This window comes from Eretmochelys imbricata, chromosome 10 (assembly GCF_965152235.1).
Source record: "Eretmochelys imbricata isolate rEreImb1 chromosome 10, rEreImb1.hap1, whole genome shotgun sequence".
Taxonomy (NCBI): domain Eukaryota; kingdom Metazoa; phylum Chordata; order Testudines; family Cheloniidae; genus Eretmochelys; species Eretmochelys imbricata.
Window position 1 is genome coordinate 38,039,433 of NC_135581.1, and position 19,902 is coordinate 38,059,334.

Below are 19,902 nucleotides of genomic sequence, written 5' to 3' on the forward strand. Positions count from 1 at the left end.
GGTAGCTGTCTACTATGGCACCTCTACACTTACGAAGGTTGAGAGGGTACAGTAGTGAGCTGCATTCCCAAGGGATGCAAACATTTAGCTTGTATGCTCCTTAGGGCTTCCTTTGTCTTCCTCTGTACAGCGCCAAGAACATGGATGATGCCCAAATAATAACTTACCATCTGGAAGTCCTCCACCTGTAAGTAATGTTCAACCAGAAAGCCCAAGACATCGCCTAGGCGGATGGTACTGTCAAGGTCTGGCTCGTCGAGGAGAAGCTCACACTGCCTGATTGCTTCTTTGGGGTCCTCAGAGTAAACTCTAGTGAAAGAACAGGTTGAAACTGTAAATATCCCATGGGGGGAGGAGACAAATTCTCCCTTATTACATCTGGCTCTCAGCTGAACCACAGTTCGAGACCTGTGTAAGCCCCATAGCCTCCCTTCTGTAAGATGGACATCCTCATAGTATCTTAGCCCTAACGAGGAGAGTAGGCAGAGGCTTCATAAATCAGCAGATGGGGCACTCACCTCAAGGCCACCTTCACCTTTTACTCAAAAGTCAACCTGTCATCCCCTACACCCATATGGTTCCTTGAGGCCAAAAGTCTCATAAGTACTTTCAGAAGTTAGTCTCCTGCATGGGACTGTTGCTGCTAAAGCAGAGAGCTTTCCTCAGATACAGATTTCCATATACATTGTGTGCTCTGAACGCTGCAAATTACCTTCGAGCCTGGATGAATCGCTTGACCAAAGCCATCTTGCTTTGTAAGAGTGCCAGTTTGCTCTCCTGCTCTACAGGGCTTCTCGTCTTCGCCTTTGACAGGCACTTGAATGCCTCAGTCAGTGCTCCCTGTGCTTTCTCATAGTTCTGGTATTCGTCGATCTCCACCTACAGAGAGAAGACAAATAAGATAAGTGTCCTGTTTCCAGCTGTCACAAACCGAACTCCTCTGAGAATGGACAGGGACATACCTGAGCACAGGCATCATAAAAGCCAGCTAAGAGGTCAAGGGCCTTTCCCTTGGTATAGAAGCTAATGATGTTCTTCATAATCTCTGGGTCCTTTCGCCAATCCAGTGACTGTAGGTAGTTGGCTGCCATGATATAAATCTCCCTCTGTTTGGAGACTCCAGCAAAAAACACTATTTTGTCTGTGTCTCCAGACTTAAGCAGTGCTCTCATTGCCTGTAAACAGAGGGGAGAACAATCATTACTGTTAGCAATGTAGAAACATGAGGCCGCAAGCAACCAGGCAGAGATAGGTAGAAACTCCTGCATACCCTCTCTACAAACTAAGGTACAATTCTGCTGCTTCTTCCAAAACACTCTCCCACAGCAGAATCCCCAAGGGCAGACGCCAGGATTCTGAGCACTTATGTCCCTACGTTGGAGAGTGAACAGGGAGATCTCATGCTGACAGCAAACCCTGTGGAAGAAAGGGGCCCTGCAGGGTTTGAACTCTGAGGACAGGCAACTCCGGGTGGGCTGGCAAGTATTATTTAACATGAGTATTTTTGTCTGAAACCAACTTGTGGTATCCCTGAGGTTAGTCCATCAAATCAATCACTTTACGTGCAGATTAGAAGTGTGTTGTGGAGCTTCACACCTGCCAATGCCAAGGGGTTCAAACATTAGTACTGTAGCTTCTCCCCACCTATGTAGACTCACCTTCAGCTTGTTTCCTGCTTGAGTGTATTTCTTGGTTGCCATGTGGTAATTGCCTTGCCGCATGCAGCAATCAGCAATCTGTTCCAGCAGTTCTTTCCTAGACTCTTCAGAGAGCTCCTTTGAATCCTTGGAGACAGTCATCTTCTCGGCCATCTCCTCTGTGATGGTCAGGTTCTGATTCAAGCAAAGCTGCAGGGCTTCATGGTACTGGTGAAGAGGAAGAGAGCAATTAACTGCTGCTAACTAAAGGTTCTGCACTAGAAGGACCCCAACCACATCTAGCCTGCTAGAATTCAAATCTCTGAGCATGCTACAACTTTTTAGCCTTTTTCTAACTGTGTGAATGGGTGCATCTGAACTCTGCAAAGGCCAGATGTCCGCGTCCTAATCAAGTTGTGCTGCAGAATCTTAACTTCAGAGATGGCCCTGAACCAAAACCCTGCAGCTGAAGACCCTGATCTTTGAGGTGACTCTGAATCTGAAAGACTAGGCTGGGCTGTAGCTATGTCAGGGGCTGAGCGAAAACCCTGCATTACAGAACTCTGAGGAATTCAAAATCCTGATAGAAATTCTGCAACTAGGGATTTGTTGCAGTGTGTTGAGGGCCCAGGATGCAACCCAGCTCACTCCTGAGCTCTGCTCTTCTACAGGCACATGCTGTAGAGTTCCCAGGAACACTGCAAAGGCTTTACCTTTTTGGCTGCTAGCAGCAACTCCACAGCCTTCTCGTGCTGGGCATGTTCAATGAAGAAGTCAGAGCAGCGTGCCAGCAGAGCTGGGTCTGACTTCTCATCCAGGTCCTCAGCAATCAGCTGCAGGGCACCAAACTGCTGTGTGGCAAAAGCCAGCTCTAGCGCTTTGGAAAAGTGTCCTGCCTGCAAAACCAGAGAGAACCCTTTAGTTTTCCCCTCTCTTGTACTGATTACATACAGATTCCAAGGCACCAAGCCATTAGGAAAGAGACACCAGGTTTCTGCAGTGGAGCCCGGCAAAATCAGCAGTTGCTATGCCTCCAGTCCTTTCCTTCTTGATCAGCAGGCTTTGTATGAAGGTCTCCATTAGTTACGAAGGCCAATGAACCCAACCTGAGGTGCAGAGAAACATACAGTAGCCCTTCCCAGCTACCGTAATCTATATGCCTGCCATTCTGCTGCAGAGCTACCACACTATAAATTCAGAGTGACCTACCGGCTGGCCAGAGACACACAGGATTCTCTGTATTCTGCCTCTAGTACAGCACTTGGTGCAGAACTTGTCTGCTCAACTATGGCAGGCAGACAGAGGCAAGGAGGCTTGCACAGCTAAGTAGCAACCCGTATTAATTGATATATAATAAGCACTGATTGCTTGTGCTGGGAGTCTCCTGCAGTGATGCAGCGCCTTCCCCACCAATACTGTTTTGTAGTGAATGCGGGCTGATGTATCAGCACTGGACAAATGCAGCTGGAGGCTACAAAGTACAAGAGTGAGTTCATCTCCCAGACATCATCTGAAATGTGATGTATGTCACAAGTGAAATAGGTGGACTCAATCAAGTCCCATGGGAATGTATATTGATATTACCAAAGCCATCACTCATTACCAAATTTTGATACTGATTAAAGATTAAATATGATGAAATTTAATAAGAACAAATGCAAAGTACTCCACTTAGGAAGGAACAATCAGTTGCACATATGCAAAATGGGAAATGACTGCCTGGGAAGGAGTACTGCAGAAATGAATCTGGGGGTCATAGAGGATCACAAGCTAAATATGAGTCAACAATGTAACACTGTCGCCGCCCCCCCTTCCACCCCGCCCCCAAACAAACAAACATACATAATTTTGGCATGTATTAGCAGGAGTGTTGTAAGCAAGACATTGGAAGTCATTCTTCCGCTCTACTCCACACTGACAAGGCCTCAGCTGGAGTACTGTGTCCAGTTCTGGGTGCCACATTTCAGGAAAGATGTGGACAAACTGGAAAATGTAAACAGCAACAAAAATGATTAAAGGTCAAGAAAACATGACCTGTGAGGTAAGATTGAAAAAACTGGGTTTCTTTATGATGGAGAAAAGAAGACTGAGGGGGGACATGATAAGAGTTTTCAAGTACATAAAAGGTTGTTACAAGGATGAGGGTGAAAAATTGTTCTCTTTAACCTCTTACAATAGGACAAGAATTAATGGGCTTAAATTGCAACAAGGGAGGTTTAGGGTGGACATTAGAAAAAACTTCCTATCAGGGTAGTTAAGCACTGGAACAAATTGGCTAGGGAGGTTGCTGAATTTCCATCACTGGAGGTTTTTAAGAAGAGGTTAGAAAAACACCTGTCAGGGATGGTCTAGTTATTAGGTAGTTCTGCCTTGATTGCAGAGGACTGGACTAGATGACCTCTTAAGATCCCTTTCCATCCTACACTTTTATGATTCTATGATTAGAACAGCAAGTACTGCTGCAGGTCAGTTTGAGGGGCACTGGCAGAGCTGTGGAGAGGGCCCAGGAATGGATTAACAAGGGGTGCTGCACATCAGGACTGGATTGACCACAATGAATGCAGATAATCAGGTATTTAGCTGATTTGGTAGCCATCCACTGTAGTGTCTTGGTCTCAACTGAAAGCTTTATACATTGCTGAGTCAGAGTTACCTTGTGGTACAACATGACTGCTCTGTCCATTTGTTCCCCCTTCTCTTCATAATAGCAGGCTGCCTCTATCATGTCTTCTGGGGAACTCAGCAGAGCCAGGTTCATCAGCTGGTCATCCAGATTGTTCTCCTACTCAAAAGTAAAGATCCATCTTCAAACAAATATTCTATTTATGATTACTTCCAGAACATCAGACTTCATAGTGCCATTAATTACCTATCCTACAGTTTTATATTGCCACCCATCCCCACTGTATCTGACCACCTTCCATATAAAATCTAGAGCAACAGCAAAGTCCCTAGTGAACTTCATGTTTCAGAGTAGCAGCTGTGTTAGTCTGTATCTGCAAAAAAAAAAAAAAAAAAAAAAAGTAGTAGGTGTGGCACCTTAGAGACTAACCTTAGTCTCTAAGGTGCCACAAGTACTCCTTTTCTTTTAGTGAACTTCATGGAGTTTCTGGTCTTCCCTTTTGTGGGGTCAAAACTCTGCTTGGGGCAGGGTTTTTGGTTGGTTGTTGGTTTATTTCAGGAGAGGTTTTTTTGAGGGGTACTTGGGCTCCAAAGGGGTGTCAGTATTGTTAGTGTCACATTACAGACCGCTTCTCTCCTAGAAGATGTGGGTAGAAACGAATATCAACTACACAATTATATAAGCAAGAAGTATATCATACTTTAAATAAGAAGGCCCACGCTAATCTCACAGGTTGGCTACATTTCCTGATGTTCATGGCCTGAGAGATGCCATTGGTGGTGAGCTCTTTGCACTCAGGTGTACATGCTGTCTTACCTTACACAAGCGAATGGCATTGTTAAATGCCTGGGCCCTAGTGTAGAAGTGCACAGCCTGCTTGATTTCATCCTGGCTCTCATACTGGCGGGCCAGGTGATAGGATGCTGCCCAGTTTCCTGTTTCATTCGCTATTTCAGCAGCCTGAAAAGAGAGCCAAACCCTTCACATCATGCCCAGATTAAACACAAGAACATGGACTCTCCTGGGAACAGTAGGAAGCAGACTGCCTTACCTTCTGGATGTTGCCCTGAAAGCAATAAACACGGACCAGGGAGAAATAATCCTGAGCTAACTCATAGTATCTTAGTGCAGATTCCATATCTGACTGGCTTTCCAGATACTGTGCCCACCATTTCCATAAGTTCCTAGAAAAGAAACAAAATAAGTGATGATGGTAATTAATAATTGGAACACACTACCAGGGGAAGTGGTGGATTTTCTCTCTCCAAGTCTTCAAATCAAGACTGGCTACCATTCAAGAAGATGTACTTTAGTCAAACACAAGTCATGGAGCTCAATACAGGGGAAACTGGATGAAAGTCTCTGGCCTGTGTTACTCAGCTCTCTCAGTCACAACTCTAGTAGCACTAGCTCTCCAACACAATACAGTGGGGCCCCTTTTAATGAACAAGATTCATGACCAAAGCGGACAAATGAACAAACTTCCAGCACTGGATGGTATAATGCATTAGCAAAAGTGTTTCCTACTAGCATGCTTCCGCTCTATTGAATTAACCTGGAAAATCTGAAAGCCTGGCAGGAAAGCGTTAAAACAAGTAATCTCAAACCTGAAACTCCCCCCTCAGGATACCATTCCTTCACACACTTCAGGTAAGGAAGGATGTAACATGGCACTCACTTATCTTTCATCTTGTTGACATAGATCTCCAAGGCTTGTAAATCTTCAGAGAGCATCCTGGGCACCTCAAACCTATGCGTGTCTGATTTCTCATAGCTGTGTAGAAAACGGGCACATTAGATGGTGGATCAGTGCTTTGTGGCAAACTGCTCAACTGCTATATTAATCCATTTTATTTTAGTTCTTTAGTCTCTAGAATTAACAACAATACTAATAATACTCTGTCCTTATAGAGTGCTATAAGCATCAACTGCAGGAACAGTGCTGGCCCCCGAGTGCCAGCATGCCAAGGAAAAATAAAGGCCAAGGTGCTGCTGAGATAAGACCAAGGTGTGCAGATCATTGAGACAAAAATGGGTGCAGAAAAATCAAAAATCTTATTTGGGCCAAAGAGCCAACATACGCATCGAAGCACCAAAAACAAACAAGCCAAATGCTAGAAGTCTGAAGTGCTACAGAAGGGCAACAAAGTGCTTATGGAAATGGCCACAAATATCTAGCACAGCTGTACCAGGAATGACTGGGAGGCTGGGTAAGAGACAGTAAAGGATATTCAATACAGATCTTGTCTCCTCACTTCATACACAAGTCTTCATATTGCCTGCTCATCTCCACTGCAATTTCACCCTCTACCCCACAGCTGGAAGGTTGCTCCTTGAAGTGTACTAACCCATCTATCTGCAACTTTCTCCCCTTCTTCTTTCCCATTAACTGAATCACATCCTCTGCTCACATTGCCTCATACACAAAATCCTTCTTTACTCCATTTTGTGACCTTATATAATAAGGGAGCCAGGCATAAAATAAAATTTAAACCAGTATGATGCATTCTAAAAACAAAAAAAACCCACAACAACTCCTCCCCCACCAACTTTCTCAGGATCTCAGTAGCCACTGAAAAGAACTCTGGGTGCCACATAAGCATCAGGTTCATAACACATGAGCCACAATGAACCGCTGGAGTGCCAGGTGGGTCAAGAACTCTCCAACACAAAGGCTTATGCATACAACAAGGTGAAAAAGTGAAGGCTGGACTAGTGATTAAAAGCATAGGATTTGGAGACAGGAAAGCCAAGTTCTATTCTTGACTCCACTGCAGACTTCCCATGTGATCTTGGGCAAGTCACTTAACCAGTTTTTTCCACCCTTTTCTGCCACCTTTCATCTGAGGATCTCAAACTATTATTGAAATAAACCTGGCAATTGGGGAAACTGAGACACAGTAGCAGGCACCCTCCGGACAGCCCTACCAATTTTGCCTCTGCTGTCCACAACAGTGTGCTAAAACTCAGGATTTCTTGTGTTCAGAACTAAGCTCTAGGTGCTCGGCATTTTCTACGGGAAGCTGCTTACTAGCTCAGTGCAATATTGCACTCTGCAGTGGCCTCCAGGTGTTTGGCATAGTTGTAGTATGTGGTGCGCAGGTGAACCCGGTCATGAGTCTCAGCTACTTCCATAGCTTTCTGCCACTGGTCAGAAGCCTGGTAGAACTTGTTCAGGAGGTCGTAGCGCTTGCAATTCTTGTACAGCCGCTCTGCATCTTCCTGAAAGGAGAGCGAACAATCAGTGAAAAGTTATCTGGATTTGAAGAGTACTTTACAGAGATTATATCTAAGCAGTAATGAGTGATAGAAGGCAATCAGAAAGCTATGATGATATAACTGGCTCTGTAGATATGGGGAAGTGGGGGACGTGATATATCTTGACTTTAGCAAAGCTTTTGATATGGTCTCCCATGGTATTCTTGCCAGCAAGTTTAAAAAGTATGGATTGGAAGAATGGACTATAAGGTGGACAGAAAGCTGGCTAGATCGTTGGGCTCAACGGATCGTTGGGCATCAAGCAGAGTGCCCCAGGGGTCGGTCCTGGAACCGGTTTTGTTGAACATCTTCATTAATGATCTAGATGATGATGGGATGGATTTCACCCTCAGCAAGTTCGCTGATGACACTAAGCTGGGGGGAGAGGTAGATATGCTGGAGGGTAGGGGTAAGGATAGGATCCAGAGAGACCCAGACAAATTGGAGGATTGGGCCAAAAGAAATCTGATGAGGTTCAACAAGGACAAGTGCAGAGTCCTGCACTTAGGATGAAAGAATCCCATGCACTGCTACAGGCTGGGGACTAACTGGCTAAGCAGCAGTTCTGCAGAAAAGGACCTGGGGATTACAGTGGACGAGAAACTAGATATGAGTCAACAGTGTGCTCTTGTTGCCAAGAAGGCTAACGGCATATTGGGCTGCATTAGTAGGAGCATTGCCAGCAGATCGAGGGAAGTGATTATTCCCATCTATTTGGCACTGGTGAGGCAACATCTGGAGTACTGCATCCAGTTTTGGGCCCCCCACTACAAAAAGGATGTGAACAAATTGGAGAAAGTCCAGCAGAGGGCAACGAAAATGATTAAGGGGCTGGGGCACATGACTTATGAGGAGAGGCTGAGGCAACTGGGCTTATTTAGTCTGCAGAAGAGAAGAGTGAGGGGGGATTTGATAGCAGCCTTCAGCTAACTGAAGGGGGGTTCCAAAGCGGATGGAGCTAGGCTGTTCTCAGTGGTGGCAGATGACAGAACAAGAAGCAATAGTCTCAAATTGCAGTGGAGGTGCTCTAGGTTAGATATTAGGAAACACTATTTCACTAGGAGGGTGGTGAAGCACTGGAATGGGTTACCTAGGGAGGTGGTGGAATCGCCATCCTTAGAGGTTTTTATGGCCCAGCTTTACAAAACCCTGGCTGGGGTGATTTAGTTGGGGTTGGTCCTGCTTTGAGCAGGGAGTTGGACTAGATGACCTCCTGAGGTCTTTTCCAACCCTAATCTTTTATGATTCCATAATAGGTAGTGCACTTCTGAGCAGTTAATTACTCCAGACCATGGATTGCATTGCATAGTAAAAAGGACTAAGACAGATGGATTTGAACCTACTAAATATATGTATCCTGGAATACCAGCACTGTGACTGAGAAACTGGATGTTTATGTAAAAATAAAGAAAGCACTCAGATCCCAGCATTTACTGGGTGATATTAACCAGGGGTGGGAGTGACATGAGTAGCCACCAGTCATAAAACTCTGATTGTGACACAACACTAAGCCATTTGTTAATGGAGGTTATCAGATGTCTCATATTGGGGTTACTCGCTGGCATAACCATTCTGGGCTGCGGTAGGAGAGACCCATTACCCCAGTTAAGGAGTTTGGGAGAGCGTTGCTAACTTTGTAGCTGTTTTCTCACCAACAAGGATTCAGCTCTTGGAGACTGGCCACTGGGAAGCATTCATGGACAGAGGACCGTTCTCTTGGGATGGACTTCACCTGAGTAGGAAGGGAAATAGACTTCTAGGATGGAGGCTGGCACAACTGATTAAGAGAGCTTTAAACTAGGAATTTGGGAGAGATGTCCATGTAATCTCCACGCCAGATTTTAACACTGAGAGAGAAGAAAACGAAGTAAGAAAGGATACAGCGGTGGGTAGGAGAATGGACATAAGGAAGAAGGGTAGTGTAGATACCAGTCTAATAGGTTATAAGGGTGATAGATTGTCTGTCCCTAATTGGATACAGAATGTGAGCAAAGTCAAACAGCAAAAATTAAGATGTTTGTACACTAATGCGAGGAGCCTAGGTAACAAAATGGAGGAACTAGAGCTACTGGTGCAGGAAGTGAAATCAGATATTATGGGGATAACAGAAACATGGTAGAAGAGTAGTCATGACTGGACTACAGGTATTGAAGGGTATGTGCTGTTTAGGAAAGACAGAAATAAAGGCAAAGGTGGTGGAGTAGCATTGTATATCAATGATGAGGTAGACTGTAAAGAAATAAGTGATGGAATGGATAAGACAGAGTCTGGGCAAAAATCACAATGGGGAAGAAAGCTACTAGAGCCTCCCCTGGGATAGTGCTTGGAGTGTGCTATAGACCACCGGGATCCAATTTGGATATGGATAGAGACCTCTTTAATGAAGTAAATACTAATGGGAATTGTGTGATCACTGGAGACTTTAACTTCCCAGATATAGACTGGAGGACGAGTGCTAGTAATAATAATAGGGCTCAAATTTTCCTAGATGCAATAGCTGATGGATTCTTTCATCAAGTAGTTGCTGAACTGACTAGAGGGGATGCCATTTTAGATTAGGTTTTGGTGAGTAGTGAGGACCTCATAGAAGAAACGGTTGTAGGGGACAATCTTGGTTCAAGTGATCATGAGCTAATTCAGTTCAAACTGAATGGAAGGATTAACAAAAATAAATCTGCAACTAGGGTTTTTGATTTCAAAAGGGCTAACTTTCAAAAATTAAGGAAATTAGTTAGGGAAGTGGATTGGACTGAAGAACTTGTGGATCTAAAGGCGGAGGAGGCCTGGAATTACTTCAAGTCAAAGTTGCAGAAACTATCGGAAGCCTGCATCCCAAGAAAGGGGAAAAAATTCATAGGCAGGAGTTGTAGACCAAGCTGGATGAGGAAGCATCTCAGAGAGGTGATTAAGAAAAAGCAGAAAGCCTACAAGGAGTGGAAGAGGGGAGGGATCAGCAAGGAAAGCTACCTTATTGAGGTCAGAACATGTAGGGATAAAGTGAGACAGGCTAAAAGTCAAGTAGAGTTGGACCTTGCAAAGGGAATTAAAACCAGTAGTAAAAGGTTCTATAGCTATACAAATAAGAAGAAAACAAAGAAAGAAGAAGTGGGACCGCTAAACACTGAGGATGGAGTGGAGATTAAGGATAATCTAGGCATGGACCAATATCTAAACAAATACTTTGCCTCAATCTTTAATGAGGAGCTTAGGGATAATGGTAGGATGACAAATGGGAATGAGAATATGGAGGTAGATATTACCACATCTGAGGTAGCAGCCAAACTCGAACAACTTAATGGGACTAAATCAGGGGGCCCAAATAATCTTCATCCAAGAATATTAAAGGAACTGGCACATGAAATTGCAAGCCCATTAGCAAAAATTTTTAATGAAACTGTAAACTCAGAGGCTGTACCATATTACAGGAGAATTGCTAACATAGTTCCTATTTTTAAGAAAGGAAAAAGAAGTGATCCAGGTAACTACAGGCCTGTTAGTTTGGCATCTGTAGTAAGCAGGGTCTTGGAAAAAATTTTGAAGGAGAAAGTAGTTAAGGACATTGAGGTCAATGGTAATTGGGACAAAATACAACATGGTTTCAGAAAAGATAAATCGTGCCAAACCAACCTGATCTCCTTCTTTGAGAAGGTAACAGATTTTTTTAGACAAAGGAAATGCAGTGGATCTAATTTACCTCGATTTCAGTAAGGCATTTGATACGGTTCCACATGGGGAATTATTAGCTAAATTGGAAAAGATGGGGATCAATATGAAAATTGAGAGGTGGATAAGGAACTGGTTAAAGGGGAGACTACAACGGGTCATACTGAAAGGTGAACTGTCAGGCTGGAAGGAGGTTACTAGTGGCATTCCTCAGGGATCGATTTTGGGACCAATCTTATTTAATCTTTTTATTACTGACCTTGGCATAAAAAGTGGGAATGTGCTAATAAAGTTTGCAGGTGACACAAAGCTGGGAGGTATTGTGAAGGACCAGGATATCATACAGGAAGATCTGGGTGACCTTGTAAACTGGAGTAATACGATGAAATTTAATAGTGAAAAGTGCAAGGCCATGCATTTAGGGATTAATAACAAGAATTATTGTTATAAGATGGGGACACATCACTTGGAAGTAACAGAGGAGGAGAAGGACCTCAGAGTATTGGTTGATCACAGGATGGCTATGAGCCGCCAATGTGATATGGCCGTGAAAAAAGCTAATGCAGTCTTGGGATGCATCAGGCAAGGTATTTCCAGTAGAGATAAGGAGGTGTTAGTACCATTATACAAGGCACTGGTGAGACCTCATCTGGAATATTGTGTGCAGTTCTGGTCGCCCATATTTAAGAAGGATGAATTCAAACTGCAACAGGTACAGAGAAGGGCTATTAGGATGATCCGAGGAATGGAAAACCTGTCTTATGAAAGGAGACTCAAAGAGCTTGGCTTGTTTAGCCTAACCAAAAGAAGGCTGAAGTGAGATATGATTGCTCTCTATAAATATATCAGAGGGATAAATACCAGGGAGGGAGAGGAATTATTTAAGCTCAGTACCAATGTGGACACAAGAACAAATGGATATAAACTGGCCATTAGGAAGTTTAGACTTGAAATTAGATAAAGGTTTCTAACCATCAGAGGAGTGAAGTTCAGGATCAGCCTTCCAAGGGGAGCAGTGGGGGCAAAAGACATGTCTGGGTTCAAGACTAAGCTTGATAAGTTTATGGAGGGAATGGTATGATGGGATAGCCTAATTTTGGCAATTAATTGATCTTCAACTATTAGCGGTAAATATGCCCAATGGCCTGTGATGGGATGTTAGATGGGGTGGGATCTGAGTTACTACAGAGAATTCTTTTCTGGATGTCTGGCTGGTGAGTCTTGCGCACATTCTCAGGGTTTAGCTGATCGCCACATTTGGAGTCGGAAAGGAATTTTCCTCCAGGGCAGATTGGCAGAGGCCTTGGGGGTTTTTCACCTTCCTCTGCAGCATGGGCACGGGTCACTTGCTGGAGGATTCTCTGCACCTTGAAGTCTTTAAATCACAATTTGAGGTCTTCAATAGCTCAGACATAGGTTAGGGGTTTGTTATGGGAGTGGGTGGGTGAGATTCTGTGGCCTGCATTGTGCAGGAGGTCAGACTAGACCATCGTAATGGTCCCTTCTGACCTTAAAGTCTATGATTCTATAACCGTCTCACTCCACATCAGGTCTCTCAGACACGGATTATGTTCTTAGATTATTAATGCAGAGCAAAACCTGACGCCTTTACTTATGCCAAACTTCCAATGACTTCATTTAGAGTTAGAGCCTTAGGATTTGGCCCATGGTGACACAAGCAATGAACAAATTTAAATCTGCTATTTTTAATCTTTGAGTTGGACTCCTACTGTGTCAAGGACTTTTCCTGCCCCACCCAACTGCTTTCTAGCTGAGCTCTGTATATAGTAATGGAGATAGAAATTGTTCCTTCTGTCCTGCCACAGTGTGTTTCCTACTGATTCCCATTTATTTTCAGAGAAGAATAGACCCTAGATATGGAAGAGGCCTGTTAGGTCCTATTCTAGACCCTCTCCTTGCTAATGTAGGATTGTTTTCTACAGAACATTTGCTAGTGTCTTCCCCCCAGACTAGTTTTAAATGTCTGAGCAAAGGGGCTTTCCCCACTTCCATTGAGCCTAATAAATCTCACTGTCACAAAGCTTTTTACAAATATCCAGCCTGAATTTTCCTAGTTATATACCTTTATACCCCCCAGAACAATTCCTCCACCATTCATACCCTTCAAATATTTGTAGGTTGTTAGCACATTCTGCTCTTAGCCAAATTCTACATATTCATCTCTTTCAAATCTTTCCTCTTGTATATGAATCCATTTCAGGATCCTAACAATTTGAGCTGGTTTTCTCTGAACTTCCTCCTGTTCATTAATATTTTTCTGGCAATAAGATGCTTAAATTTGAAAGCAATACTCCAGGTGCAGTTGCACCACAGATGTATAGACAGACCATGAAATCAAAGCTCCAAGATGTGGTGCTTCTGAAAACAGCGCCCAAAATTGCACTGGCAGTTTTTGCTGATGTGTTCCATTGCAATTTCTTATCTAATTTGTAGTCTCCTATGAACCCTGGTCTCTGTCAGCTGTGCTACTTTCCAGCTTTCTACTCCCCCCTGAGTATGATTTTCCTAGATGTATCAGCTTGTATTTTTCCAAGATATGTCTTTTTTCATTTTCTACCCATGTTTTTAACCTCTTGGACCCTTTATTATTTCTGTGCCCTCCATAGTATTTGCAATGCTTCTCAATTTAGTATCATCTGTGAATTTTGTTAAAATGCTGTTTAGTCCTTATACAGATCATTAATGGAGACATTAAATAAGAGCTAACCTGGTACCAGTACATGGCTGCTTATCGTTACCCTTAATTTACAGTTCTCCAGCTAGTTTTCAGTCCACATGACAACGTGAATCTCAAAGCCAGTTTAGGTCCCAATTTTACTGGTGGAGTAAAGGTGCTATTCAAAGGGCTTGTTTAAACCCTGATAAAAGGTATCCAAAGGGCAAGTTGTATTTTAACATCTTAGCTGGCGGAGGCTGAACTGTTGGCTAGTCAATAAGTTTCTCCTCTACCACCTAACACGTTAAAATACAACTTGCCTTTTCTACACTCCAGTTTGAAAACGTGCGTTAAAATGTTTTAGCTAACCCATTTTAAGAAGACACCGTTTATTTTAGTCTAGACCAGTCCAGAGTGATAAAGGACAGCAGAATCAAGCCCTAAGGTATGTGAGACAGCATATCAAATGTTTCACAACATCCAAATATATATTACCTAAACAATGTTTTCTTCTTCCGCTATTTTTAATGCTATATATGTTTTTTAAAAACAATCATGTTTGCCTGGGAAGATTCATTTGTTATAAGCCTACGCTGCTTATATCTCATGATTCTGTAACCTCTAGAGGTCTGATTCTGCCACACTCACTCATATTGAGTAGTGCCCATAATACTGACTGTAGAACAAGGTCCTACTCAAGCTGAGTAAGTGGCAGAACTGGGCCCTACATGTTTAGAGGGTGCACTCCACCCCCATTATTATTTATTTCAACATTTAAATTGGGGTTAGAAGTTTGACTTGCAAGAAAATAATTGTCAGAATCGCCCCTCTTTACTTTTTTGAAAATTAGTGTTGCATTTACTTTTCTCCAAGATTTTTGCACCCTTCCCAGACTTTGCAAAAATACTTGTCTGTGCTTCAGGAAGTTCATTAGTTACATTGTCTTCAATGTGAGGACGCATGCACATCTCACTTAGACTGCTGAGTCTGGACTTTGCTTATTACTAGAAAATGGGCAAGTTGCCACAGGAAGCCCTACCAGCATGCCCAGCTGAATCGCCAACATGGCCAATCTGGCTTCCACCTCTGGTTCTTGTTCCGCCTCCCTTAATGCCTTAGCTCCTCTGGCATGACCCATGTTTCCGAGGCAAACTTTGGCAACATCCAGCCTCTGAGTCTTCACGCACATGCGGGCCATATTCTCCCAGACTGCCTCACTACAAGAAATGAGAAGGCAAAGGGGATTTATCATCTTGAAGAACCTCCCCACAGGATAGAAACAGGGATGGGATTTGCTGGAGAAAGCTTTCTCCAGTGCAAGAACTGCTATATGCAAGATCAGTGCAGTCCTTAATGCATGCAGAGAATTTGAAAGAGGTAGTGAGAGGAGAAAGAAGCAGTCTGTTAGAAGTTTTACACTTACTGTATATATGCAAACATATACACTATAAGAAGAGCTTGCACACACTTGCTGTGTGGGGACTTAACAGAAATAAAGATGGGTCTCAGACACAAAGATCAGGGCAAGAGCTGAGCTTTCACCAAGTTAAGGGGGTACCAAGAACTAGGATTTTGTTTCAGACTCATCTCTAAACAGAAAGCAATTATATTTATACAGACATTTATTATGCAGCCTCTGGGTGGATTTGCATCATTTAAAATGTGAAAATTAATGATAATGCCTACAACTGGTAGCAATAGTCTCCAGCCAGGTACTGCCTATCATTTAAAAACAAACAATTACACAAAACTCAAGAAAACTCTTGGGTATGCAGATAAGCCATGCCCTGTTCTGTGAAGCTTAGTGAGCTGGGACTCTGGAGACTTGAATGCAGTTCTAGTGCTGAGGTCTTTGCACTGAAAATGCTCAGCTGCCAGTCTTCCACGGTTCAAGCCAGTAGTTGCATATCAGCTAAACTCAATAGTCAGGATGATGCATAGGAAATATCGGACCAACTATTGTGTCTTAATTTAAAACTCAGTCAGAAATCCCAAAGATGCACTAACAGTCAGTTCTGGAATGTTTTTCTTTCTTTTGATCCTGTATTGCATAGAATGAGAATTTCCCAGTGCTAACACACTGATCTGAAAAGAGCCATTAGCACTATGAAATCTCTATAAAGCTATAGAAATTACAGTTCTTGCCAGATGCTATCCTCACATCCAGCATTGAAATTAAGGAATAAATACCAGGACACAAACATTTCATGGTAGATCTCATATTACACCTGAGGCTATTTAAAACAAACAAAAAACAAACACAAACCCCAGAGACAAAATTGACTTTTGTTCAGTCTGTACAGCACCTCGCACAATGGGGTCCTCCTGGTCCATGAGCGGTGCACCTGGGCACTACAGCTGTACTCTCTATAAATACATACATGTGGGGGAAAACACCAGGGAGGGGCCAGAGCTATTTAAGCTAAAGGACAATGGTGGCACAAGAACAACTGGATATAAACTGGTCATGAACAAATTCAGGATGGAAATTAGAAGAAGGTTTCTAACCATCAGAAGGGTGAGGTATTAGATCAGCTTCCCAATAGGAGTTGTGGGGCAAACAACTTATTAGCTTTAAGAGAGAACTGGACAAATTCATGAGTCTAGTTGTATGACAGGATTGGTTGTGATGATGGGGATGAGGTCCCTTCCAATTTATGTTTTATGTTCCTAAAGCTCAAGCTTCAGGGCTTCAGCTGGTCACCTGAAGGGGTCAAAAAAGGATCCCCCCGCAATGTATTCTGGGTTTTTTAATCATCTTCCTTTGGAGGCCAGTGATGCCCATGGTTGGAGATGGGACATAAGGCAGGGTGGTCCAGGGTGGAACCAAGTATTCTTTCTCTCACGCTTAGCTGGCTGGTTCTGGCTCACATGTTCAGGGTTGAACTGATCATGATCTGTGGGGTCAAGAAGGAATTCCACCCAGGTCAGACTGGCAATGACTTGGTGTTTTTTAGCTTTCCTCTGCAGCATGTGGGTGCGGGACACTTGCGGGATTATTTGGGTGTATCTCATTTAATCCATTCCTTGATATTACAGAGGCCTTGGGCACTAGTGCACCTTAGTCCCTCCTATTCTCTGCTTGTGGCATAGAACAGTCTAGTCTCCTGCAGACTGTAATACTTTGATCTCATTTTGGTTGTTGGGTTTAGTGTGTGGGTGCATAACCCATGGTATGCAGGAAGTTAGACTAGATGATCTGGTGGCCCCTTTTGGCCGTAAACTCTATTACTAATAACAGCAACAACTTAAAGTATAATCAATTTCAAAAAGATGAATTAAATGCAGGATCAAGTCCTGCACCTGCACCTCAATCTCCTTTGCAGGTTTTGTGGTTTTACAATCACATTTTTCAATTTAAAAAAAATGTTTTTCCTCTTCCCTCTTGCTGTGGGAAAGACACACACAAACAGGGGAAACTGACTAAACCGGAAACAGACTAGACACAACCTACCCTCAAACACACACAGTGGAAAACGTTGTGTGTGTGTGTGGGGGGAACAAAAACCACACACACAGAAAAATGTCTTCCCCCTAATCTTTCCAGTGGGAAGATTGTTGTTACAAGTAACACACAAAAAGGTACAAAATTTCCAGGCTCATGTCCTTTTAAATACATGAAATACCCTTAAATCAGGCCTAGGATTTTACAGAGAAAATTAAACAGAAAAAGATCAGAAATAATAAGTCACAGGTGAATTTTCCATGGTTCAGGGGTTTGGTTCCGTTAAAGTGCTAAAATGTTTGATTAGATGCTTATACAAATTTCTTGCATTGCCAGGACTGGACATGATGCAAAAACAGCCTCTTCTTGCATTACATTGACATGTCCAGTCCCTGCCAGAAACCAAAAGGTGCATGAAAAAAAGAAAATTAATTGGGGGTTGGGGGAAGAAGAGTGAAAAGCCTTATAAAAGTTTCAGGGCCAGATCCTCAGCTAGTGTATCTCAGTGTATCTCCACTGATCACAGCTACGCTGATTTACATCAGCTGAGGATCTGGCCCTCAATAAGTTTTGGGAGATGGTTTGGGTATTTTACCTGAATGATTGTCCATACCTAAAATTAGCAACAGCTGAAGAAAATACTTTAAAAGACTAGGCTGCATTTGGATATCATCTCTGTAACTCAATTGGATAAACAAAAAGAACAAAGCACATAATCAATATAAAAAATAAGCTATCAACACAGGAACTAAAGACGTGCATGAGTGTATTTCATTAAAGGAGAAATATACAAGTTCATGTCCAGTTTTGGGCCCCACACTACAAGAAGGATGTGGAAAAATTGGAAAACGTCCAGCGGAGGGCAACAAAAATGATTAGGGGACTGGAACACATGACTTATGAGGAGAAGCTGAGGGAATTGGGATTGTTTAGTCTGCAGAAGAGAAGAATGAGGAATGAAGAATTTGATAGCTGCTTTCAACTACCTGAAAGGGGGTTCCAAAGAGGATGGATCTAGACTGTTCTCAGTGGTAGCAGATGACAGAAGAGGAGTAATGGTCTCAAGTTCCAGTGGGGGAGGTTTAGGTTCGATATTAAGAAAAACTTTTTCACTAGGAGGGTGGTGAAGCACTGGAATGCGTTACCTAGGGAGGTGGTGGAATCTCCTTCCTTAGAAGTTTTTAAGGTCAGGCTTGACAAAGCCCTGGCTGGGATGATTTATTTGGGGATTAGTCCTGCTTTGAGCAGTGGGTTGGACTAGATGACCTCCTGAGGTCCCTTCCAACCCTGATATTCTATGATTCTATGTGATTCATTTAATGAAGGCTGTAGGATGCCAACAGAAGCTGCCAGTTGCTGCCTTAATCTGTCTCGTGGAAAAGGACTACATGTTGGGGTTTGTCAGTCTGAAGACAGCATATCTTTGGAAGGGAATAAAGATATTAAGAGTCTGTGACTTGCCTTTGTCCCACAATGTACTTATATAGTCATTGAATTAAAAAAAAACAAAAACCAGGAGAGTGTTCAAGCAATCCTATTTAGAATCACAGATAGATCCCGTTTCTGATTAACTCAGTCACTGCCATACTAACACCCCTCCACTCCTCCATTTTCACCCCATTTCAAGAATAAATTGATAGACTCTCTTGCAGTATGTCATTAAAGTGACATTAAGAAAGTAAAGTGGCTATTAAGGAATAATGACAATAAGGAAAATGCCACACTAACTCATGATTTATATGAAGATATCCACGATGCCCATATATTGTCAAGTAAATAGGGGAACCCTTCAGGATCTCCTAAATACTCCCTCCCCCTGCATTGGACAGCTCAGCAGGAGGTAGATTGCTCACACCAGCTTCAGCACTGAAGTCAAATTTGGCTGGACATGTGTGACCTTTGGAAATGTGTATTTTGGTTAAGTGGCATTTGGGAATTGAAGATTGACTACTGACACAAGGAAATATTAACACCATCTGGGAGATGTATAACATTGTAATGGACATGCTAAGAGTGGGCCACGGGATCTGGATCTGTCTATTAACATAATGCTTACCCCCTTCATCACAGTGCTCCCTACTCTGCTATCCCTCAGAACGGCTGAGAGAATGTTTTGTCGAACTAATCTGAACCTCATCCATAAAAAGGAGTTCACATTTTCCCAGCAGACCTAAGACCTCCTTGTATGAACTGGGTTTAGATTCCATAGCAAAACCCTCTTCCAGCCCTATCCTGAAGTTGCAGCAGAGAGTGCTTCTTTCCTGATGACACCTACCTCTCAACAAGAGCACTCTCTATGGTCGGGATTTATGTCTGTGTGCCTTTAGGCTTCCCTGCTACAGCGCTTTGTGGAAAATCAGCTTGCATTTTTACTTCCAGCAGCTAAACACTGCACTCCATGCACCACACTCTGCCACAGGCCATGAAAACTGCAACTAAATTCTCATCCTGACATGTTTGTGGGCATCTTGTTTTTGGCATATAAGAAAATAAAAGGTTTTACTAACTTCCCTTGTATTTCACAGTTAACATCACCCCACATTTTAACTAGTTATGTTTGCCTAAAGGAACTGATCAACCAAAATACATCCACTCCCAA

At 43.0% G+C, this 19,902-nt stretch overlaps 1 protein-coding gene across 1 annotated transcript in view; it reads right to left on the reverse strand.

The window, feature by feature from the left end:
• Positions 1–19,902, reverse strand: part of IFT140 (intraflagellar transport 140) — a 253,776-nt gene that overhangs the window by 2,209 nt on the left and 231,665 nt on the right. Inside the window, 11 exon segments of the mRNA XM_077828863.1 lie at positions 168–309; positions 713–879; positions 963–1,175; positions 1,659–1,865; positions 2,351–2,533; positions 4,291–4,419; positions 5,077–5,220; positions 5,312–5,444; positions 5,939–6,034; positions 7,292–7,482; positions 14,898–15,075. Of these exon segments, the coding sequence (XP_077684989.1) occupies positions 168–309; positions 713–879; positions 963–1,175; positions 1,659–1,865; positions 2,351–2,533; positions 4,291–4,419; positions 5,077–5,220; positions 5,312–5,444; positions 5,939–6,034; positions 7,292–7,482; positions 14,898–15,075 (1,783 nt within the window).